Source organism: Elgaria multicarinata, chromosome 1 (assembly GCF_023053635.1).
Source record: "Elgaria multicarinata webbii isolate HBS135686 ecotype San Diego chromosome 1, rElgMul1.1.pri, whole genome shotgun sequence".
Lineage (NCBI taxonomy): Eukaryota > Metazoa > Chordata > Lepidosauria > Squamata > Anguidae > Elgaria > Elgaria multicarinata.
In genome coordinates this window covers 53,224,842-53,249,922 of record NC_086171.1, presented here as the reverse complement: position 1 = coordinate 53,249,922, position 25,081 = coordinate 53,224,842, and the positions used below count along the sequence as shown (strand labels likewise).

The window sequence follows — 25,081 nt, the reverse complement described above, 5'->3', positions numbered from 1 at the left end:
AATGACACACAGGGGATCCCGGGAGCAGGCAGGGACGACCCCGGGACGATCCAGGGATAAACCTTAGGTCTAGCTAAGGCCATAGTTATTGTAAATAATTGGGAACAGTGCAGTTACAAAGAAAAGTAAAAAATTGCTGTATTCTGAAACAGAAACCAAATGAAGCATAATCCTGCTCTTCCCCCAACTTCTTATAAAGCTTTTTGTGGGCATCCCTACCTCAGCAGAGAGCTCATGAAAAGAGATAACTTGAAATTCAGCAACTCTGATTTAAATACAGATAGGACAGGGATGCCAGGTATATAAATACCAATAGGTTAAGTGCTGTGGAGATTACAAGTTTTAAAGTAACTCCTTTGAAAGCCACGTATAAAGAGCATAGGGAATCCTCTTTTTTCTGTTGCTAATATTTATTCAAGAGGCTATGCAAACCTCTTAGGTATAAGAACTATATGTGATGATAAAATGGATTAAGATGTTCTTATCTTTCTTCAACAGAATGAATAACCACAAGTATTTATTTTTATATATCTGACTCAAGTACTATTTGCATAATTCATAGCTCCTCTAACCATTGCACTGCTTGGTTAGTTAATCTATTGTTCAGAGGAACAAAACTAAAAATGCTATTTCTATTTATTTTGCTTCTCTATTTAGCAAAACAGGAGCTGTTCTTCATGTCAATCTTTTCCATAACTTGAGGTTTTACAGAAGTACTCATCTACCTGCTCAGCAACTGATAGATGGAAAGGAAAAAATTGGTATGTTTGTTGCAGTTTAGACTGACCATATGAAAAGGAGGACAGGGCTCCTGTATCTTTAACAGTTGTGTAGAAAAGGGAATTTCAGCAGGTGTACACATGCAGCACCTGGTGAAATTCCCTCTTCATCACAACAGTTAAAGCTGCAGGAGCTATAGCAGAGTGACCAGATACAAAAGAGGACAGGGCTCCTGCAGCATTAACTGTTGTGATGTCCTCCTTTTCATATGGTCAGCCTATCCAGGCAGTTTAAAAACATGAGACTGTACACTGTAAGCTCGTTCCACCATTTCCCTATTATGGATCAGAAACTAAATGGCATACAGGTAAGATAAAATGCAATGTCTTCATCTTGAACACAGGAATGTTCTTCAGAACATATTTTTAACTGTAAAATTATGCCTTCTGCATCGTATTTCCCAGCCCCCTTGTTGACAACTTCCCCATTTCTAAAAAGAGGTGAAGATGAAGTCATAATCACATGCACTCTATCGACTTTCTAATGAGGCATGAAGAAAAAGTTATTAAGTCAAGCACACAAATTTATAAGACAGTTTTAAACTGGGTGTCTATTCCACTTGAAAGGGCATTTGCAGAACAGCTGCTTGTTTGCATACAAAATACTCTATTCTCAGAGTTGTAGGAAACTTACACTATACAGTTTCAGACAGAAGTGTGCCAGTCTGTTATGGAAGAGCTTCAGACATGTTGGGTCTCTGACACTTGTATTGTGCACTATGCATTTAATTGTCATCACCCTAACACCTTTGGCTCCAGAAGGCACAGCCTAAAATGCTGCCAAGAACATTGTAAAGACTGAAAACCATCACAGAGGCACAGCAGCCATAAAATGTATCTGCTTCCTCTTTGATTAGATGAAAGAGTTTTCTTGTAACTGCAGAAATACGCAAATACCTGCCTGATTCCCATGCCACTACACAGCCATCTAACCCATTAAGATCCCTCTGAAGCATCCCCACCTCCTAGTCAGGTCAACAAGGTCAAGCCCTATCTAAACACACTTTTGTTTTGAATATTGTGCTATGCTACTCTGTATAGTCGCAGATGAAAAATTAAGCAAGGGGAAAAGAACCTCTCTGTACTTCCTATTAATTTCCCAGAATCCTTTCTTCTGACCCATCCTGGCTTTTTCCTCTGAGCCATTCAGCTCTTTGTTCCCTTTGTTTCAAACCCTATAACTGCCTTAGAGTTTGGCCACTTGTTTATTCTTTGGGGTTGGGCATCCTTCACATTGGCTTTAATAACTTTCCTCGTTACTCTTTCTGTCATGATTCTATATTCCGACTGTGGTGCCTCTCATATCATATGTTTCTAGGGAAAGAGTTCTCCTTACACTTTTCAACTGAACTTTAATTTGGAATTAAAGCTGAGAAACCTAAGGGTAGTCTGTGCCCACAGCATTTTTCTAATTTGGGGCATCCAAACAGAAAGTGAAGTCCTTTGGGTTTAACTTCCCTGGAGTCAGGTAATTATGGGGAAAGGAAAAGAACTGCTCCAGTTCTTTTCCTTTCCTCTTAAATGTAACCATTACCACCCTCGCAGTTGACCACTGTCAACACCACCTGAGCTTCCTTGGTAGTATAGCGTTCCAATCCCCTGTTCTTTCATTTCCATAGTGCCACCTTCACCTTCATATTTGGCAAATGTTAAGTTCCTCGATTTTCATGGGTATATTAACCAGCCCATTTTTCTCTCTTGTAATGAATGGGTGTGTTTTGAGAACAAAAATCTATGATAAGTAAAGTCTACATGTTTGGACTTTAAGGATTGTTTCAGCTAATTTGACCAGTCTAGATATACAGTAGCTATTCCCTGTATGTAAAAACATGTAAAATTATGTTGTTTGTTCACTAATTTTAAGTGCAACATGTCAGATCAACTCTCATTCAATTTGAGGCACTGGGAAATTTGCCAACCATTTTTTGGAAACCCACATCACTGACACTGGGTCCCCCTTACTCAACAGCCTTCTCTCAGGATTCTTACAAGTGATCAATCAGACTCATCCAACCCATTCCCTTGAAATTCCATGAAGATACTTATTCAGACTTAAAAAAAACTTGTTATATTTTTCTTCCTCTATTGTTTAAAGTTACACTGGAGTCTCATGGAATACCATCAATATAGGCCTTAGCTAGATCTAAGGTTTATCCTGGGATTGTCCTGGGGTCATTCCTATTCATGTAAATGACACGCAGGGGATCCCAGGAGCAGGCAGGGACGACCCTGGGACAATCCCGGGATAAACCTTAGGTCTAGCTAAGGCCACAGTGTTAATAAAGTATGTTTTGTTTTGTTTTTTTGAACAAAAGGAACCCAAAAGGCGACCACTGTAGAAACAAAATAAACCAAATGAATTAAATCGTCATTCAAAAATTATACACACTTATTTATACTAGAATAACTATTTACAATCCAATACTAATACAAGTCTACAACAATCAACTATCACATCAGTGTAGCTTTTCATTACATATCTATAGCATTCAATTGTACTTAACAATCATTTCAAACCAAATTTAAACAGTCATTGCATGAAAATCCGACTCATAGACATTAACACTTTCATCTAATTATATCAACAATATATTAAGACCAAATTTAGTCAACAAGGTTCATGTTATTCCTTGTTTCGAAGTATCTTCTTCAAAAACGTCAGTCTTAGCACTCTGTAAAAAATAACAATTCCAAAGTAAACACATTTAATTAGAGTTACTCCACAGTAACAACTCTCATTTACTTCTTATTCTTTTGGCTGGTTCACAAGATAAGAACACCGCGTATTGCTTTATTCAGACAACTTACCGCCAACAGGCAGTGGAAAGTTCATGCAATCTCTCTTTATTAAGTTTTTTAAGGTGAGACCATCTTCCGGTATTATATCTACACAGTATACAAAAAGCTAATTAGCTATATTTTTCCTAAACAGGCAAAGGTCTGTGCCATTGCACAACATTATACTTCTTTAACATTCCAGGAAGTCAACACAAAATTAAGACCTTACATACATACCAAAATCAGTAAACCGTATTTCGCTTCGTCACATTGTTTTCCGTTTCTCAGCTGGCAGACAGCAGCATCTGCTCAGTTGATTAAATAATGAACCACAGCATAGATCTCCCAACTGAAACTTTTGTTCCTAAAGTGATATCTACCACTCAGGCTCAAGTTCCCAAGAAAGAAGAAAATTCCAGACTGGAATTTAGACCCTGTGGGGCCACTGTATTCAACCTGTATTTAGACCACTGAGCCTCCTTTCTAAGCAAGACATTGTCATAACACTGCCAGTTGTATTTGTGTGCAAAAACTCGTTCAATTACCAGAAACTTAAAATATTACATCCGTGTCCCATCATCATAAAATGTTGCACAAGAGGTGCCTCCATGATCTGATGTTTAATCTTGGATCTATGTTCCAAGATCCTCGTCCGAACCAAACGTGTTGTCTTCCCAATGTAAATAAGGCCACATGGACAAATAATAAAATAAATTACCCTTTTAGTCGCACAGTTCGAAAAATGGCCCAAATCAAAGCGACGATGATCCACAGGATGTATGAAAGTTTTTGTTTCCAGAGTCAATGCACACGCAGAGCATTTACCACATTTTAAATGCCCAAAAGTAGGGTCCACTCTTATTGTGGGCTGGTCAACATCAGTATGTACCAGTAAATCCTTTAGATTCCTGGAGCGTTTCAAACCAAAGTAAGGAAAATCACTGCATCCTGGAAGTTCCTTGACAATGTTCCAATGTCTTTTAATAATGTTAATAATGGGATACAACAATCGAGAATAAGTGAATGAACATGTTAATTTATTGACAGAAGGAGCAACCTGATGTGATATTAGGGATGCCCATGGTACCAATGCTGCTTTTCTTTCTGCTGAATGGACCACTGCGAAAGGGTAACCTCTGTGAACAAATTGATGTCTTAAATCCAGTCTGCTTCTCATTTGACAAATTCCTTTTCAAAAGCAAATACTGTCCATAAGATAAATTTCTCCATAGACATGGTGAGTGGTATGATGAAAAATGCAACAAAGAATTTCTATCGGTGGGTTTTGTATAAGGCTTAATATATAATGCATTTTGTTCTCGATAAACCACTGTATCCAGGTAGGATAATTCCCATTTATCCAATTGTTTTTTTAACATATGAAAAGGAACAATATCTTGAAACATAGTGAAAAATAATAGAAAATTTTAATCAATACTATAAATATAGAGAAACTTTTGCCTGAGAATTCACACAGTATTAATGCGGAACTTTGAAAGCAAAACTGACACAGGGGTTCTGAGGAGTTTATTTTTATCTAAGCTCATTTTGTTAGAAATAATGTCACCAAAGAGAAAAATTGTCTTTATTCAATGAATAGCAAATGTCTTCTTTTGTGTGCAAAAGCATTATCTATACATATATCCTCAAATGTTTATTATGGATCAAACTAAAGTTGCTAATACAACTACAGGTAGGAAGCAACCTAAATAGAATTGGACAAGCTTATCTACTTGTGCATTTAATTCTCAGATTAACCAAAATCTGAGTTCAGTTCAGTTATTTCTCAAGTTCATTTCTGAACAATTGCTTAATACTCAGGTTTGAAATGCCTAGACTCTCTGGAACCATGGTTCAAATCCAAATGAGGTAATTTCTTCCTTCAAAGATATAAATAGACATCTTTGCCATTTAAAAAGATATTTAAGAAGAGACCCTAAAGTCCAACCATCCATTAAAATCCACATGGATATTTTAAAATACTGTGAATTTTACTTGAATTTGAAATGATAGTACCCAGGCCTTCACTTTTATAGAGTGAATATAGAACACTGTTCAATTGCTGCTAACCACTGGGGTAAAATAATGGAAAGGAAGCAATGTTTAGAAGAAAAGGGCAAAGAGCTCAGTTATTTTAAAGTCATAGACATGTATGCTCATAAAATATATGTGCAAGACTTTCTCTCAGTTTTCATTCATAGAGTTATAATATTCCTAACGTATTGGAAGAAAGCCCTTCAAAAGCCCTTCATAACCCATCAATCCTGCCAAATTTCTCCATTATTTATAGAAGGAACTCAGTCATCAGCCTTTTTTCCCCTTTATCTTGTGTAGCAATGAAACTAACAAAGCTTTCACAAGCTTAGGATGCCAACATACCATCATTCATTTTACAATACAGCCATGAGGATGTGTAGCAGTAGCCAATTAGGAGAATTGACAGAAAGATAATTGATGCTGTGACACCAATTGCTGGATACACAATTAAAAATAAATTATTTTATTTTTAGAGAGGGCAGGGCAGGGCATGCATGTGAATATTTACACAAGAAACAGGGCCTTGATACCATCATTTCCTGGGGCTAACATTCAATTTTTGTGCCTCCCCTCTAGCATGCAGATAACTCCCAAGCTCCTTTTACACATTCAGTGAATACATATGGGAGTTTGGAGAGTGGAATTACAACAATCTACTGACATTCTTTTTGAAGGTAGGATGGTCATGTGTCCTAATTTACAGAGTATTCTATTGAATAGTCTCTATTTGAAGGAATCCTGTGTTCAAAAAGTGGCATGGTCCAAGTCTACTTGGATACAGAACCATAAGAAGGAAGAGCTAGGTCTTGAAGCCAGGGCCTGTCCAGTTACCACCCGGACAACATTTTGAGCAGGCCCACAGGCTACCTACTCACAGTTTTCTCCACTATGTTGAGATATACTGTATTTCTAGTTAGATTGTAGTTATTGGGCAGTATCCTATTGTGCTCATGCGCCTGCTGGACCCGACGCTAGCCTAACAGGGAGCTAGCCATTATTAAAGCAATCTGAAATTAGCAGAAATGCTCGTTTCCAGAACATGACAAGTCAGAAGGACACTCCACTGGCCCATCTCAATCAGGAGAGAAGTATTTCTGCTTGTTTCTGAGGGTGCCTTTACAAAGTGCTAACTTTCCATTGCACTATTGGGAGGTCCTGTTGGCACAATACAATTAGCGGAATAGGACCCCTTTTGTAAGTACGAGTAATGATAACTGAGCAAAAGGCAAAGTAGGACCTACTAGAAATTAAAGCAATGTATATATGACAAGCAATGTATATATGACAAAGAACAAGATGGAATCCTCACTTAAGTTAATGGGACTTACGTCCAAGTAAACATGGTTAACTGTAGGAGTCGCATGGAGATATCACAGTTCCTGGCCAGGAGAAAATGTTGAATATGCTGCTCCTAGGCTTCTGTGTTCTGAGAGGTGAGCAGCAGTTAGACCCTCAGGGGTCCCTCAGGGCTTTTATTTTTTATTTTTGTCCTCTGTGCTTTATAACATGTACATGAAACCACTGTGACAAGTTGGCTAGAGGGATGGAGTAAGGTCTCATCAATACGCAAAGTAATGCAACATAGAGCAGCAAACTGCATACTGAGACGGGTCATTTTTACTCAGTACTGTGTAAACGGCACTGATTGGCAATCAGCTGCAAGTGGAGAAGGAAGTATGGAATAAAGACACAGACACCAGAGCTTGGGAAAAACTAGGGCCCCTTTCAACCCCTCCCTGGAACTGCTTGTGAAAAGTGCCTGCACTTCAATATGCACTAATTTCAGGCTACTTGCCTAGTTTAAGGGTGAGCCACTCTCTTAAGCCAGGAGTCGGGTAACCCGGCCCCTTTCTTATACAACACTTCAAGAGTGTGGGGAGACCACCCCATGTCATCCCCACACAGAGCCGTAAAACCCTGAGTAGATGAGGAAGGAGGATCTCCGAAGGCATACCATATCCAAACACGTCAGCCGTGAAACTTGCAAGAAGCAGGAGCTCTGGCTATGCCAATCACCTAAGAGGTGCCAGAGTGGTCAATCTCCCTATTCTGGGATAGCAATTTTCCGCAATTCCTACTGACAAATTGACCTATTTAACCGCCCTCCTTAAAACCTCAAGTATGGAGTAGGCAAAACCTTATAAAGGAAAATTTCCTACTCAGCCCTTCCCCCAAAGGGAGCAACTGGCTAAGTCCCATACTAGAAGAGGGAGGGAGGGTGGGTGGGAGCCAAAAAGACAGAGAGGCTGAGAAAGGGGTGGGACCAGCCTTTATAGGCTTGGCCACGCCCCTGCCTCACATGGCCCACGTGTGCAACACGTGAGGCCTTTATTCCCCTCCTCCCCACCACAACTACTGTTTCTCCCCCTCACAGAGTGCCGGCCGAGGGGGGATAAAAAACTTTCTGGGCTCAATTCAAAATGTTGGTGCTGACTTTATCCCTAAATGGCTTAGGACCAGTCTAACTTAAAGAGCACTGTCTCCCATACATTCTGAGCCAACTGTTAAGATGATCTTCAGTAGGGGTGTGATCCGCTCCGATTAGGAGCGTAGAAGCAGTAGCGGATTGGCCTGCTCCGCCTTACCCAGAGGCGGAGTAGGAGCGGACCGCAGACCCCTAGAAGCAAGGCGAAGAGAAGCGGCCATTTTCAGAGCGCTTCTCTTTCCGCGGAGCGCTCCGATCGCCATCTTGAAAACATTTCGCCATAGGATTGCATTGCGGCAAATAATCGCGGATAACTACGTTCTTTTTGAAGCTATCGTTCTGGAAATTCTTGTGCTCAGAGAGTCGTGGATGGGGGTCATTTTGAGACCACTCTCACCCCTCTGCGTCGTGCGGGTCGCGTGCTATATTTTTTTGAAAATCGGGTCAACCGCGCGGCTCAAACGGCGTTTTCGGCTTTTCGCCCATAGGATTGCATTGCGGGAAAGACTTGGGCATAACTGGGTTGGTTTTTAAGCTATCGTTCTGAAAATTCTTGTGCACAGAGAGTCGTGGATGGGGGTCATTTTGAGACTACTCTCACCTCTCTGCGTCGTGCGGGTCGCACGCTAGAATTTTTAAAAAAATCGGCGGGAAAAATACCTTTTTCAAAGGGCTGAGGGGCAGAGTCAGCTCCCGGTCATGATCACATGATCCCAAAGTCAGAGGAAGGCATAGGCAAAACGGGTAACTTGGGATTCTGGGAAACTTCTCTTTCTTCATCTGAACGGACTTTTCCCAGTGTTTTTTAACACAGTAGCCCCACCAAATGCACAAACACAACCTGTGAAATCATATACTAAGCCAATAATAAGAGATAGAAACACAGCACTGCTACCCACCCTAACTTTGGGGAACAACTGAAAAGATGTGGTGCAAGGGGATGAGCTCCCCTAGGGCATCTCATCGTGGACGTGCCCCCACTCTCTCCTGCACTGGAAGGCGATTAGAGCCTTCCAAAGAGAGTAAAACGGTGGAGCAATGCCTATCATGAGTCGAAGTGAGCGTTTACTTCTTAGTGGTGGAGCGATGCCTATTATGAGTTGAAATGAGCGTTTACTTCTCAGAGCTCTTGGTGAAGCAATGGCTGTCTTGAGTTGAACTGGCAGCTATTTCCCCCTCCCCGGGGCACGTCCCCCTATTGCTGGTAAAAGACAGATATAGCCTTTTTAAAAAAATTCTTCTTGCTGTTTATTGAGCAACACTGCTGCTTTTAATTCCACCCCTCCTTTGTTTATTTATTTATTTATTCCATTTTATATGCATTACTGGCTTATCCTTGGCTCACTTCCTTATGCCCCCAGAAATGCCAGCTGCATGCCTGCCTGCCTTCCCTCCCTCCTCCCCTGCCCACCTCGCAGGGATGTTGTGTGTGCGTGTGGCTTTGACTCAGGGGAGAAGTCCTTCCTGCGCTCACTTGGAGTTTTGGAAGTTCCAAATTTTGCAGGTTTAAGCCCCGCCAAAAAACAGGGGATGATGGGACTGCCTTGAGTCTCGGCGTGCGGCGTATGTATCCCTGGATAAGCTGTCATGGTGGTGAGTTTGAGGTGTTTTTTTAACGTGCAAAATTGACGGAGCTATGGAAAGGGGTGTTGGATTTTCATAAATTCCCCAAAAATCAGGGGATGATGGGACTGCCTTGAGTCTCGGCGTGTGTATGTATCCCTGGATAAGCTTTCATGGTGGCGTGTTTGAGGTTTCTAACATGCAAATTGATGGAGCTATGGAAAGGGGTGTGAATGGGTTGCCCGATTTTCAAAAATTCCCCAAAAATCAGGGGATGATGGGATTGCTTTGAAACTTGGCGTGCGTGTGTATACCCCCATGAGGTGTCATGGTGCCAAACATGAGGTTTCTAACTTGAACAGAAAAAAAGTTGTATAATTTTTTAGCTTTCAATGCAAGCCTATGGGGGGGAAAACAGAGCTCCGATCCGGATCCGGAGCTCCGAGCGGAGCGGAGTGGAAGTGGGCGGAGCGGGGGTGGGGCGGAGCGGCCCGATCCGAAAAATGGCGGATCTGCAAGTGAAGCGGAGCGGGGGGTCCGTGCACACCCCTAATCTTCAGAGGCTCTTCCCTGGTTACCCACAAGGGCACAACACGTGGCTTCCAGGGAAAGAACCTTCTCTGTAGTGGCGTCCCCATCTGTGGAATGCCCTTCCCAGAAAGATCTGCCTGGTGTCTTCATCGTATTCATCCCACCAGGCTAAAACTTCCTCTTCCAGGAGGCATTTAATCTTTAATTTGCTATCTCTCATGTCAGTTTTACTGCTGGCTCTTTAATGTTTTTAATGTTTTTAATATCTTAATGGTTGACATTTTTATAGTTATTTTATTGATGTTTTGGGGTTTTATTATTGAAAACCATTCTGAAGGCATTTGTCAGTTGAGCAGTATATAACTCTAATAAATAACCTGACAAAAGATTTTATTTTTTACATAAGGTTTGGAACTGAATCCTTTGTTCTGGGTAAATGTGACCTGTGTATTTGAAGAGGATAAATTACCGAGGCAGTATTCTGTTGGAGTGCTTTTAAAAGGTATCATCGTCACATGTTTAATACAGGTTAAAATTTCGAAGTACAAATAATTTAACTAGTATAATAAAAATATACTGATTCACATGCGTACAGAAATAAGAGCACATTTGCAAAAATATGGAGACTGCACTTCCAAAAGTAATAGTGACTTTATTCTAATATAAAACTGATCTTAATACAGTAAGATTCCTACACAGCTTTCAGTTCTAAGGTTATTTACATTGGATCGGTCTGACCTACTTAAAGGTTCTTTAGAGCTCCAGCTACACTGCTTGGGGTGTGTGGTTTTTTTTTTAAAAAAAAAAGTTATGCAAACTTAATATGTGATGTCTATAAAGCTTTACAAGCATAAAAACAGTTCTCCAGACACTCTATTTATGAGGAATGTCTTTAAATGCCAGCTCTGTATGTCAGTATTATATATCATATAACACACCAGGCACCTCAAATATATTTTCTTTGGCTTTCTCAACTACAACCTAACCATCTGCGTGTCACTGACATCAAAAGAGTTGGAGATAAAAATCAAATAAAACATAATGAAATACTATGGCACCTATTTTTAAAACTCTCTATTCAGATGTAATATTTCAAAGTGCTATCATGGGGTTTCAGTTCGCATTGTCAATAGCTATCATTCCAAAGACCACAAGTGCAGGGGTTTCTCACAGCAGCCTACAGAAAGGAGATTTATGCTCACATCAAGCACATGCAAATTTGCCAATCCCACAGGGAACCACTAGAAATCTGTGCATATTGGAATCCAAAGTCAAATGTTCTACATGCCTCAACCAGTGTAAAAAAACATGGATTTCAACTACTCTTATATTGTCAGCCCAATAGACTCAAACATATTTGTGATTAACTTTAGCATTCAATGTTCAAATTGAACCACTGGGGGTCAATACAACAAACAAATATGGAAGCTGCTATATTTGTATATTTTTAGTGTTTCCTTTTCAAATCAGTATATCATCATTTATTTATTCATTCATTTTGCTACATTTTTATACTGCCCAATAGCCAAGGCTCTCCAGACAGTTCACAATTAAAACCATAAAATACAAGTCAGAATAAATTTAAAAGTTAAAAATGCCATATAAAACCAAAATAAGTTACAGTCCAGGGAAAGCCTGTGTAAAAAGGTATATTTCCAGGAGGCATCTGAAGGATGTTACATCTTCTGCCTCCCTAACCACACAAGGGAGGGGTTTCCAGAGGGTGGGTGCTGCTACAGAGAAGGCGTGACATCGAGGTACTTCATAGCGACAACCCATTCACTTAAGAATGACCAGCAAGACCTCCTTTTAAGAGAATAAATATTGTCTGGGTGTATATAAGGGAAGGCGATCTGCTAGGTACCCTGGTCCCAAGTTGTTTAGGGCTTTATAGGATAATAACATAACTTTGTACATGGCCCAGTAGCTAACAGGCAGCCAGTGCAGTCTCGTGAGCATCCTAGCTGCTGCGTTCTGCACTAGCTACAGCTTCCGAACTCTGCACATGGGTATCAAAGGCCATTGAGAGATCAAGGAGAAGTAACAAGGTCACACTTTCCCTGTCTCTCTCCTGAAGAAGACCATCCATCAGGGCGACCAAGGTCGATTCCATCCCAAAATTGGGCCTGAATCCATACTGGAATGGATCCAGATAATCAGTTGCATCCAAGAGCACCTGTATTTGAGATGCCACCACTCTCTCAAGCACCTTACTCAAAAATGGGGTGTTTTGCAACCAGGCTATAGTTAACATAGATCTCTGGATCAAGGAGAGTTTTTTTCAGGAGTGGTCGCATCACTGCCTCCTTCAAGGCAGTAGGGACCACCCCATCACACAGTGATGCATTCATCACTCCCCTGATCCCTCTGGTCAGCCCCCCATGGCTAGCTGGAATGACCCATGATGGGCAAGGGTCAAGAGAGCATGTTATGGGTCAAACAGATGCAAGCATCTTGTCCTTGCATCTGTGTTATTGCTTTGTGGCCTCCTCCAGCAGCTCAGCCAGGCAGATTATTTTCCAGAGAAGACAATGATTCAGTTTTCAGAAAAATTTGCTCTCAATTCCTAGTCACACAAATTAGACCCCCCCCCCTATTTTTCAGGCCCTTTCTTCTGGAAACTCCACTCATCTACACGCTGACGTTTTTACTTCCAGAACTGTCCCTGGTCTCCAAGTATGATTAAGTAATATATGATTAAGTAATATATTAAGTCCAACCCAATATATTAAAATTTAAATTAAAATCATTTCAGTGGAAAATAATTGGTTAAAATCTACAAATGTTAATATTTAGTTCCATATATGAAAATGCAACAAAATTGCCCAAGGAATTGTCACACATAAGGATCCATCCCTCTAAGCAAAAGGAAATGTGGACTTGTGAGTCAGCTATTATGACTAATATTGTGAACCGCTGTGGGATTTTACTATATTCAGTGGTATATAAATGCCACAAATAAATAAAAAGGACTGCCTCTCCATATTTACTTTATATCCTAACACTGCTGACAGATCTTAAGGCTAATCATCACATTATCTTTTATTTGTGGGTTCACATGCCTGAATACACACAGAAGTTTCTTGGAAAGGAACAGTCAGTCACTGATAAAGTTGATATTGGGTATTTGGTGGTTGCTGTTGTCGTTTTAAATATATGTGCTAATGCACTGTGAGACTGCAGTAAGGCATCAGGGAAGAGCTCTTATGGTCTAATTTGTTGATTAGGATCAATATCTGTGATAATATAGCACTTCTTTGCATCTTACCAGCATACCCAACAGATAGAAGGCAACATCTTTATTGTTACTAGAGATGCTGGAAAATTTCAAGACGGACTAAAATGAGTTCGGATTTCTAAGAATTTGACTTGTGGAATTTGCTGCTGATCAGCAACCTCAGGCCATGCAGAGTCCGTGGGCTTTTGTATTTATTAATTTATTTATTTATTTTACTTTCCCAAAATTTGCGCAAATGTATTTTAAGCTTCTGCTGAGGCATATACTATCATAGAAAATATACACAGGGAATGGAATGGGGGACAAAATGCTAAATGTTACGTACTAACAGAAATTATGCAAATTCTTGTGAACCCTTTTACAGATTTTGTGTATTTTTCTGCATAATGAGAAAAAAATGAATCTGTTTGCGAATGAACACTGGAACGCACAATCCATGAAACAGACATGGAACAGATTTCACAAAACCTGGACATCCTTAATTTTCACACTGAATTTGAGCTTCTGCTTCTTAAGTTGCAAAACAGAACACTGGAATAGGAACTGCATCAGTGGTTATAGCATGGAGGAACCAGAAAAATCAGCCAGTAAATTCCCATGCCACATAATCATCACCCGCAGCAGACTAATTAAATAAAATAGTTCATTACTGTGCTCAATTTACTCCAACAAATATACAGTCTTAATTTTTAGAATTTTAACAGGAAAGCAAACAGTCTCTCTGGGACTCTTTAAGAATGTTTTAAATCTTTAATTTCATGAGTTTTACAACTCACCAAGTATCAAGATTGTAAAGCTTTGTCAATAAAGCCACACTGCTGTGACTTGAAGACGATTTGGTTGCAATACTAAAAATACTTAGTCTGAAATAGTGTCTTCAGGACATCTGTCTGTTTGAGGAATACAATCGATAAATGTGTCTGGAAATTCCACTCAGTGATTCAGGAACAAATTGTCTAACAGATCTGGGTCTGGTTGAAATCAGCAGTGTACAATGAGTTATTATTGGATAACGACTGGCAGTGAGTATGAAGGGTGAGCAAAGGCAGGATGGAGAAGTAAATGGGGGTCCAGTTTCACAAATGGTTCACTGAGTTCAGGAGGGCTTTGGAAGTGAGTTCTGATCACTATGTGTGATTGAGAGGGGAGGAACCAATGATGCATGACTAATTCCCCTAAAAGATTACCTAATCAAAAAGAAAAAGGAAAAAAGGGCAAAAATTGTTCAACTGATGGGAAAAAAATCTTTGTCATCATTTTCATCTGATCTGTTACATAACAGAAGCCATAGCAGAAAAATACATCAACATTAAAAGACAGACAAGTTGGAATGATGCCATAACCAGTACATACAAAGCCAATGAGTCAAGCAGAATTAGACCAGAAGTCATGCCAGCCATGTTCAAATAATTTAAGGAGTTAAAGCAGCAAATGCAGCTGTTCCCTCCTCCCCCACCCATTCTCAGAAATGCTATGGTGCCACACTCAGGACAGAATGATGAATAACAGACTAAGACCTTTTCTAACCTTACACTTGCAAGATGGAATGCAACCTTTTCTTTGACCACTTGTGAGACCAATGAAACTGAGTTGTTTTGTTTTTGATAGACATCTCAGTGCTTGGTGAGTCACAAGTTATTCATCTTAAGTTTCACAGACAATTCAGTTCTGTCCCAATGTAATATAAGTTCTTAGATTTCTGAAATACTTTTGGCATGCGGAGCGTGTTTTGGAACCCTCATAGAACAAGTGTACTTAAAGGAGAAATTGAAGAACAAACTGTGGCAGATAAAATTAGAAGAGACTGTTTAGTACAAAGCTGTCAGCACAAATATCTGAAGTCAGGAAAATATGAAGAGAATATTTTTAGGATAAGCAAAAAGACTAAGGATACAGGGCAGTGGGGGCGAGGGGAGAAGGATATGTAAAAAAATCCAAAATGATGAAAAAGACTAAATATAAAAAATCCTTAAATTCCATGCATGCCGATTACTTATTTATTTACAGTATCTTTATCTCACTTTTCAGAAAATTATTGTTTTCCTGAAATGGCTCATATCAGTAAAAAGAAGAGGCATGCTGTGCCATCAGGCTGACATGCTAAAAAGACAAGACACACAAGGGAAGAAGAATGGAGGGAAAAGGTAAAGGAAGGAAGGAAGTTCTTCAAAGGCAGAACAAAGGGATGAGCTATAAGTGGGCATTTATATCCAATTTGGGTCAGGCTGATCTTCCCTTGCTGGTGTCCTTGCATTGAATAGCAATGAGCGGCTCATCAGGGGTTAGAACTGCAAAGCTACTTTCTTAGTTTCAACATATACTAATATTGAATTCACTTCAGTAATCATTTCAAATGAATACTGAATTCATTTATTATGTGTATACTACTACTGAACTCATTTCTACATATACTAATACTGAGTTCATTTCTTTACTTCTAGTGGCTTAAAACAGGTAGGAAGAAAGATGGCCTGACTATTAAAATGGTTACTCCAGCCTTCTCCAACTTGGTGCCCTCTAGATGTGTAGTAATAAAACTCCAATAATTCCCAGCCAGTAATAGCTATGCTGAATAGAAATTATAGGGACTATCGTCCAACTCATCTAGAGAGCATCACGTTGGGAAAGGCTGGGTTAAACTATGGTTTAGTATTACGTGCATGAGCTCAGGCTCTTTCGCTCCTCCATCCTAAGACATGGACTCAAGGATACTGGAAGTTTTCTTTCCATTTTCATTTTACTACAGTTAATCTTAAGTATGGCTTATTGTTTGCTTATTCCAGTAAAACATAGAGATCAAACACAATTTGTCCGCGTTTGAATATAATCCTAAACTGTGATTAGTTAAGAATGGAAGTGAAATCTTCTGATCTCCTTGCAGCTGTGCTGGAGGACAGAGATGATGAACTCGAAAGTCATTCATTACCTGATGAGACCTATGTCTTAAGGACAGGAAAAAGAACTTTGGGAGAGAGGGAATATTTGGATGATATCAGAAGAAAAGGAATTATTCAGGGAGGGTATGCAACCAAAATCACAGCCGATCATATCTTTCTCATTTCCTTCTCTATGCAGTGTACAATCTTCTTGAAAGTTCTTGCAAATGTCGAGCACTAGACTCATAGAAGAATTCAATAGTGAGCAAACTAACTCTTAGTTTCCAGTGTCCAGTTCAGTTGCCTGAGTAACTGGGCAACTCAATGTTTTCCAGCCTTGAGCAGCACTTTTTTTGTCTTTCTTATTATGGGTAGAGAAGTCCAAGGTGTGTCAGCTGAAACTGGTGATACTGTAAATACTTGCCACATCAGAGTCCTTTGGACTGCAATCTCATAGGCTTAGGGCCCAGTGAGTAACAGAACCCAACATATATCAAGGGGCAAAATCAGAGAATTAAAATATTATAGTGCCAGCAGTTGTTCCACACTGAAGGCCAGGTAGTGTGGTAGGTAATCCAGAAGAAGGCAAAGATGAATGACCAATGGAAAGAGCAGTACTGAATATCCAAAGTTCTCTTTACATGACAATCTGAAAAGAATAGTGAAGTGGTAAAAAGAACAGATCTGCAAGTTAGAGCAATCCTACTACTTACAGGAAATGTAGAAGATTTGTACTAGGAAAAGGAAGTTAAAACAGAGAGCAGGGGAGTAACAGAGCAGAAAACAGTTACTAAGGGTGCAAAGTTTATTCACACCAGTTACACATCATGGATCTCCACTGCATCCACAGATGAGCGAGCAAAGTGCAAATATATTTTGAAAAGCTTAACAGAAGGGAAAGTTACTGCTGGAAAGTGCCAGAGTTCTAGACCTAAGGTTTATCCCGTGGTCGTCCCAGGGTCATCCCTGTTCATGTACATGACACACAGGGGATTCCGGAAGCAGGCAGGGACAACCCCGGGATTATCCCGGGATAAACCTTAGGTCTAGCTAAGGCCTAGGCCATAAAAGACTGAAACAGTAAACTCATTAGGCTTAGAATACTTCCCAGGCAAGGTGTTATTGCACTTTCACCAGATGTATGACTTCATGGCCATACCACTGGCAAAAATTTCCTCTTTCTGAGACTTTGGCACATGGAGGAGATAAAGACTAGACATCTGTAACAGCTCAATGGCTCAATGCATTATACTGACCTGAGTCAGTATTCAAAGGAAGAAAACCAGCCCAAATCCATGGCAAATGTGTAGTATTTATGCCAGTTCCTTCCTATACCAGTATTTTCCATCAGCTACTTTATAGCATTGACAGAAAAGCAGTTTTGATTTTGCCACAGTGGTGCTTCATTTGCTAAATTGTGATTTATGCAAAGGGCAGGATATTTTTCACTGGTTTTTTAAAAATTCAACACATTGCAGAGACCAATCTCGCTCCAGAATGATGCATATCTGACACTGTGAGATTCCTGATTATTCACATAAGTCTAATGAACAACCCTCTCTGCTCCATTATGGAAATCTGTCTGGGTTTGAGCTAGAGCTCAACCAAAGACTCTGCTGTTTCACTTTTAAAGGTAAGAACACAGCTTCCCTAGGTTAGAAAGTTCTATTCTGTAACCCTTAATTCTATGAATACTCAATTTTGTTCAGTTCCATTCACTGCCCATTGTTTCCTCAAACTGTTGCTGCTTTGGCTCCATTTTCTGCTGATTATTTCTTCTTCCTGGATTAGTCAAGCAAGTGATCCCAGCTAAGAGTAGACCATTTAGCAAACAGGATAATATCACTACACTATGTAGTAATGGGAATTGGCTATATGATGAAGTAGTGTATACAAATCCAAATAAGCGAAGCCAATTGAGACAAACCGTCAGAGACAAAATTCAGCAGGAATAGGCAAATGATATTTCAAAACAGGGATGCCTTTTTGACACTGCTGAAAATATCCCCAACCTGCAGTGAGTAAATTCTCGGGTTGACCTGAAATTCTCTCCTATTTTGCACAGGTGTATGCTTGATATTTCATACCTAGAGAGTGATTTGGTGGTTCAGGTATGTACCTAGCATGTAGTTAATTAATGAAAACATATCTAATAAGCAGAATAAAGTGGGACATCACAAAGCTGCGATTAGTTTTAAGAGCACATACATAAGCATGTGGAAGACATCCAGAGAAGCATGAACACTTACGTAGCGCAAAGCTGCTTTAGAGCAGATGGTGACCCCACCTCACTTTACTGTTCCGAAGAGGCCTGACATTTTTCCCCCAATGACGGCTGATGTGTGTGCTTTAGGAAATAATCTCACAAAACTAACACTTTGCTTTTGTGCTTTTAGAAATACCTCAAGGATAAATAGTGCAAGGATAGACAGTGTCTATGTATCCATTTTTTCAAGACTAACACAAGAAAACTGTTACATACAAGGGCCTTCAGTTCTAACAGAAGGAAAAAAGTAATCAATGCCAGAATTTTAAGACCATGATTATAGAGTGCTGTCTGGAGGGAGACTTGTCAAGTCCAGTTCCTCACAGCTTTCAAGAAAATCTCCTCATGGGTACTGGTGGTTGAATTTCCACAACGCTCAATTTGCAGAGCTAAAGTCATCAATCTGAAGAGTGTCACAAAAAAACGCTACCTTCCATTTTTTCATGTATTTTTTCATGTCTGCTTGCATTCTTCTGCCATTCTACTTCAGCACCATTTTTTTTATCTTGAAAGGGCTTCTTCAACACATGATTCCAGCCAACCAGGGGTGATAATGAACATTATGATTTCACAATAATACATAGCTAATCAGATATGGCTATTTAACAATATCACCGATGACAAAAAAAATTAAAACAAAATACTTGTAGGTTCTGCATTATCCTGAATAGGGGGAAATGCCGGGAATGCACCAAGGTCATTGCCATGCTACTGTGGCAATTTAATTTCCTGCCAGGACAAGAACCTTAGCTCATAATGCCTGACTAATTGCTGCATAATAAGATTTTGGCTGTGGATTTAGATGCTTATCTGAAAACACATCCTAAAAAAGTAATGCAGTGTACTCTATTCTATCTGCAGCAGCAAAATATGCACCGATTAGATTGGGATGACTGAGATGTTATCTTAGTAACAAAGACACATTTTCTCTCCCCATTGACCCCCACTCCCTTGTGAACACTTTCACATTCCTGCCCCCTGCACATTTTGTATAGCTTTCATTACCCCTTTTTTCCTGCCACAATTTTGCATCAGCAATAGTTAAAATGTAATTATTCCACCAAGCCTCTGGATTACTCTGCTGCTCTTTTATTGCACCAAGAGCCCCTTAGTAGATGGCACAGATCTTGCGAGATTAAGTTTGCATTTAAGCTTAATGTCCACTTCCCAACAGATGGCAAATTGGAGCATTTTGCACTAATTGAAGCTCCTGGACACTTCTCAAGCACAGCCCCACAAAAAGTATATTGCTGTAGTCTAATCTATACGTTGAAAGAAATATGTACAATGGTTGCCAAATCCTTCTCCAAATAAGCCAGTAGCTTCCAGTTAAAGCACAGAAGGAAAATGCCATTTAAGTCACAATAATGACTATTTAATATTATGATCATGTGAACCATAACTTTTATCGCCTACAAAGGTACAGCATTTACCCTTTACCAATAATATCTCTGAATTGTTTAAATTCTGTTACTTTATTTTGTGTTACTTTTCTAAATTATGGAAGGCAGACTTCCCTCCCTCCCCCAACAGACTCAAGCAACTTTTCAAAATTATACCATGATACACCTTCACAAATGAATCTGGTAGATATAAATACCTCTCACAGGATAGAATATAACAAAATCTTACCATTATCATTTTTTAGATTCCCATTGCTGAGCTGTTTTAATCTTTTCTGGTGTGATTTCCCATTATAGTGGATCTGTGCCTGAGCAGCAGAGTTCAGCTGAATGTTGCACACATTACACAAAGTAAAACTGGTGTGCTTCTTCTCCGTTTCTTTCTTTTCCTCACTGTCGTCAGGCGTTAATTCTGCCTCACTTTCTCTTTCATGCAAACAAGTGAAATCTGCAGTATAAGGAACATTGTCTTGGGATGAACTAGGACTCCAGGGTTTCTTCATAGTTTCTAAGAGAAGCAAAAGAAAGAGCTATGAGTAATGCACATCCTATGCACCCAAAATTTAAACTTGTGCAAACTTGATGGTTGTATTCAGAACCAATGTGCATGACTGAGTTTCTCACATGGTGACCACAAATGGTTATATTATAACATGGTTGGCTGGCTGGAATGAATGTGATAACTGTCACAGAGTAGCTATCAATAAAGTTACTTTTTTAAGAATGCAAGTGTGATACCTATGTATGGACATTGTTACAGGCTAGTCTAAAGCCCACTTCATGAGTTATCCATGTGGTAACCCTGCCCTGCCCTTGACATCAGGAAACTCAATGTATGGATACCAAGGTTTGGCACTAGCAATGTAGCCCTGTGGGCCCTTTTATACATACTGTATGAAGCGTGGTCCAGCAGAATTAGATGATAGAATGGATTGCATCACTTATGATGTAGTTGGAGAATCATGTTTTTAATACTTTTTGTTAAAAAATTCCTGTACACATAGAACCTAAATAGCAGGCAAAAGAACAGGCAAAATCTTTTTTCTAGATAGAATCCATGATAAAGAGAAAATTTGGCACTTTTTGCATTAAAAAGGTATCTCCCACTTGTAGTTTGAATTGATACAGTCTATCCTGTCACTTATTCCCATTAATTCTATTGATAGCCGCAACTATCATGGAAAAATATGGCCATGTGAAGCAGCACAAAGGTCTTCATATTTATTGGAAATTGAGGCCTCTGCTAGACCTACGGGTCTAGCGCGACAGAGGGGTGAGGATCTCACGATATTGTTATCGCGAGATCCCACCTCTGTTTACACGTGGCGTGCGACGGCCTTGGGGGAATAGGACATCGCACCCGCCATTTTTTTTCTTAAAGAAGCGTGCACAAGCGCTCGTGTGCAAAAGGTTAGGTTTTTTTATTTTAAACAATTTTTCCCATTCCCAGAGGAGCTCTGCGCCCTGTGTGCGGTTCCCAGCTTCTTGCGAGTAACCGTGAGGAGCTGGGACAAACCGCGATGCCTGACCACACATTCCGTGGTCTCGGGATCAGCTGTAGGGCGATATTCCAGGGAAAAGGAGGGATCATCCCTCCCTGCTCCTGGGATCCCCTGTGTGTCATGTGGATGCACAGGGATGATCCCGGTGTGATCCCCAAGATATCAGCCCATCTAACTATGGCCTGAGAAAACTGTTTTCTCATAATGAATTCATTATTGCAAGTGTTAGGGAATATTAATTGAACTTCCATGTGCAGAAAAAACTTCTATGAAACATTTTATTAATTACATGCTTCTTGACCTACTAAGACTTTGGTTTCATTTTACTCAAGACATATAGGAACACATTGCCTCGAATTGTTTTTCAAGGCTCCCAAGCTTCATCTGTTAATGCACATAGCACAGAATAGATGACATTTTAAAAACATCAGACAGTAGTATGCTAAACTTTACAATTTTATCATAATAGATCTTTTGATATTTGGATTTTTTTCCTCAGTGCCATCAGTCTGTAATCATGAATCTCATTAGGTGCAGGGAAAAGCTTCAAAATGTTAAGTAATTACATTTTAAAGGCTCAGAATCCAACAGGGAAATTTTAAATGTACTAATCCCTAGTAATAATTGGCAATTCTTTATGCAACACGACCAGACTCCTGAAAGCATAGTCATGTGTCGCCACACTTAAGTCAATGAGACATTTGCACATTTTCAGGATAACGGTCCAAGGAATCAGAGTTCAGTAACTTGGTAAGATAGGTTGAAGCTAGGAAAGGCAGGCTGCAGCCACATCTCTGCTAGCAAATTGCTGTATAATTTGAACAAGTTACAATATTTCAAATGTGTAACCACAGTTACATACTGTGTAAAATGGAGTTATTATTCCATTTTGGCCACATAAAATATTGTGAGAAGTACAGATAGAACCTGTGCTAATACTAAGAATACTGGAACATATAGGATTTTCAAACTGCATTTTTGATGTGCTTCCTTGTGAAAAAGGGAAATAAACATTAAAAAAGATACAAATAGAACACAGCTGAGTCAGTGCTTAAATAGACGATATACACTTATGTCAAACAAGTTCTATATAAAGATTCATGAATATACATAATTTATGTTGATTTCCCTTTTTTATGCTCAATATCTACTGAAATGTATCTCTATTTACATATTTTTTTGAATATAAAAACATGAACATTTTCTGGAATTTCAGGTATTTTGACAAGAAACACCAGATTCAACTTTGCATGCAGAAGATCCCAGGCTGAAACACCATCATGTCTATGTAGGAGTGATAAGAATCCTATCTGAAACCCTAAAGAGTTGCTGCCAGTCAGTGTACAATACTAAGTTAGATAGATCAATGGACTGATTTGATATAAAGCAGCATCCTACATCGCTATGTTATTTTACAAGGAAGTTGTAAAGAAAATGAAGTATTTTGAACTTTCAAAAACCGCTATATAAATGCTGAGAATATTATGCAGAAATAAATACCAGTGTTCAATCTTTTTTAATTCTCAGTAAATATTCTTAAAATTTTGATGTTAAACAATGTAGTTCCATGCAAGTTTCAAAATCTAAACAATCATTTCAATTTAGATTTAGCACTCTACCATGCTTATGTCTACTTATCTTATCTTGCTCCTTTCCCTTCTAGCACAGTTCTAACTATACATTGGGGGTTAGTGTGTTGACTGAACCCAGGACACTGTCTGAACTCAGGACATTTTCCATAGGGTGGCTTGTTAATCATGCATTGTGGCTTGTTAACCACCTTGAACAACTCAACAACAAACCATGGGTTCTCAAAGTGGCTTGTTCAACAAAAATAAGCCATGATGCATGGTTAACAAATATCCCTACAGAAAATGTCCTGGATTCAGACAACACGCTAACCCACAATTCAACAAACAACCCACACTCAACCATTGAGTGTGGGTTAGTATTTTGTGTGAACCCAGCCAATGGGTCAGTTCACATGACATGACAGTCCACTGTGGGTCATTTAATCCATGGTGTACCTGCTAGATTGACTATGCAAGCCCCGCTTGGAGGTTGTCTTGTTTTGTGACCCTAGTGAGCATGGGTTATGAAAGAGCTATCTCTCCTCCAAGCCAACTTGGAGGAGGGATACGAAGGTAACATTTTTAAAAACCTACTCTCACTACTAAGAACCCACTTGCCTTGCCTTTTGTCCCCTAGTCATAATGGGGTAGCCATCCTTATTTTCCAAGAGTTCTGTTGGGTATGAGGCTATGTAATGATGTAGAATCATTCCTATAACACATTCTGTTCCAAAATGCAAAGGGAACACTGCCAGGCTACTCAGGGCAGCCAAGCTGTTGCTTGAAGTAGTCATGGAGACAAAGGTATACAACATTATGTGTGGTATGGAAAATGTGGATAGGGAGACATTTTTCTCCCTCTCTCAAAATACATGAAGCTGACTGGTGGGAGATCCGGGACAAATAAGAGGAAGTACTTCTGCACATAGTTAAATTATGGAACTCACAACCACAAGATGTAGTGATGGCCACTAATTTGGGTGGCTTTAAAAGGGGGTTGGATAAATTCCCGGAGACAAAGGCTATCAATGGCTACTAGCCCTGATGGTTATGTGCTATCTCCAGTATTTGAGGCAGTAAGCCTGTGTGCACCAGTTGCTGGGGAACATGAGCGGGAGGGGGCTGTTGCAGCACGTGCTGGTTCTTCATCCCTGGCCAATGGCTGGTCGGCCACTGTGTGAACAGAGTGCTGGACTAGATGGACGCTTGGTCTGATCCTGCATGGCACTTCTTATGATCTTAGTGACAAGGTTTTTGTAAAATTAAATAAATAAAAACATAGCAGAACAATGTTCAGCTACCTCATCTATAAAGGGAACCCCCCAAACCCCAAAATAAAGTGATTAGATTTTGTCCACTTCCAAAGTTTAATCCAGTCTTCAGAGGCATTTCCACCTTATCCCACCCAGGAAACTAACAAAAAGGTCTGGGCTGAGTACTTTGGCTCAGCATTATTTCAGAGAAATACCCAGGTTTGAACTGCTATTTTTAAGGAAGGAAATGTGAAGAAGAAAGTTGAATAGAGTTCTACAGCTAACTGAAAGATTAAAAACTCACTTGGTCCAGACAGCCTACACTTAAAAGTTCTTTAAAATGTCAATATGAAATTGTATTAACAAAAATATTCAACTTTTATTGATATTTATAGCATGTTATCAATGAACACGATGCCATACACAGTTATATAGACAATATAGAAAGGTCCCTGCCCCTAAGAAGATTACAATGTGAAACAAACCACAAGGAGAGGAAAGAATGTAGGCAAATGCCTGCATAAAAATCCAAAATGTATGAAAGCATATAACTCCTCAGAGATTTTTCTGGTTAAGTTTTTACTAAAAGAACCAATATTCCCTGAGGAAAACAGCATGGATTCCTTGTTTACCAGCTCTGGTTGAAGGAACAAAAAGAACTATGTTCTGTCAAAAGAATGTGAAAAAAAGAAATTTAGCTATAGTAGTGAGAACATGAGCCTTAAATGCAGGTAATGAAGTAACACCAGCATGCCAAAATCTGCTGTTTTCCAAAATCAATGCATCTTCTGCATTGAAAGTGTTCCCCACTAGAGAGCAGTATGAATTTAAAATTACAAAAGACTTGCTATATGTCAAC

General features: G+C 39.6%; 1 protein-coding gene across 2 annotated transcripts in view; it reads right to left on the bottom strand.

Annotated features, from left to right (window-relative positions):
• ZNF385D (zinc finger protein 385D) overlaps positions 1-20,399 on the bottom strand; it is a 379,934-nt gene extending 359,535 nt beyond the window's left edge. For both annotated transcript variants that reach the window (XM_063128331.1, XM_063128341.1), the window contains exon 1: positions 20,126-20,399. In XM_063128331.1, the coding sequence (XP_062984401.1) occupies positions 20,126-20,399 (274 nt within the window). The remainder of the gene's footprint in view (positions 1-20,125) is intronic.
• Between the last annotated feature and the right edge of the window lie 4,682 nt (positions 20,400-25,081).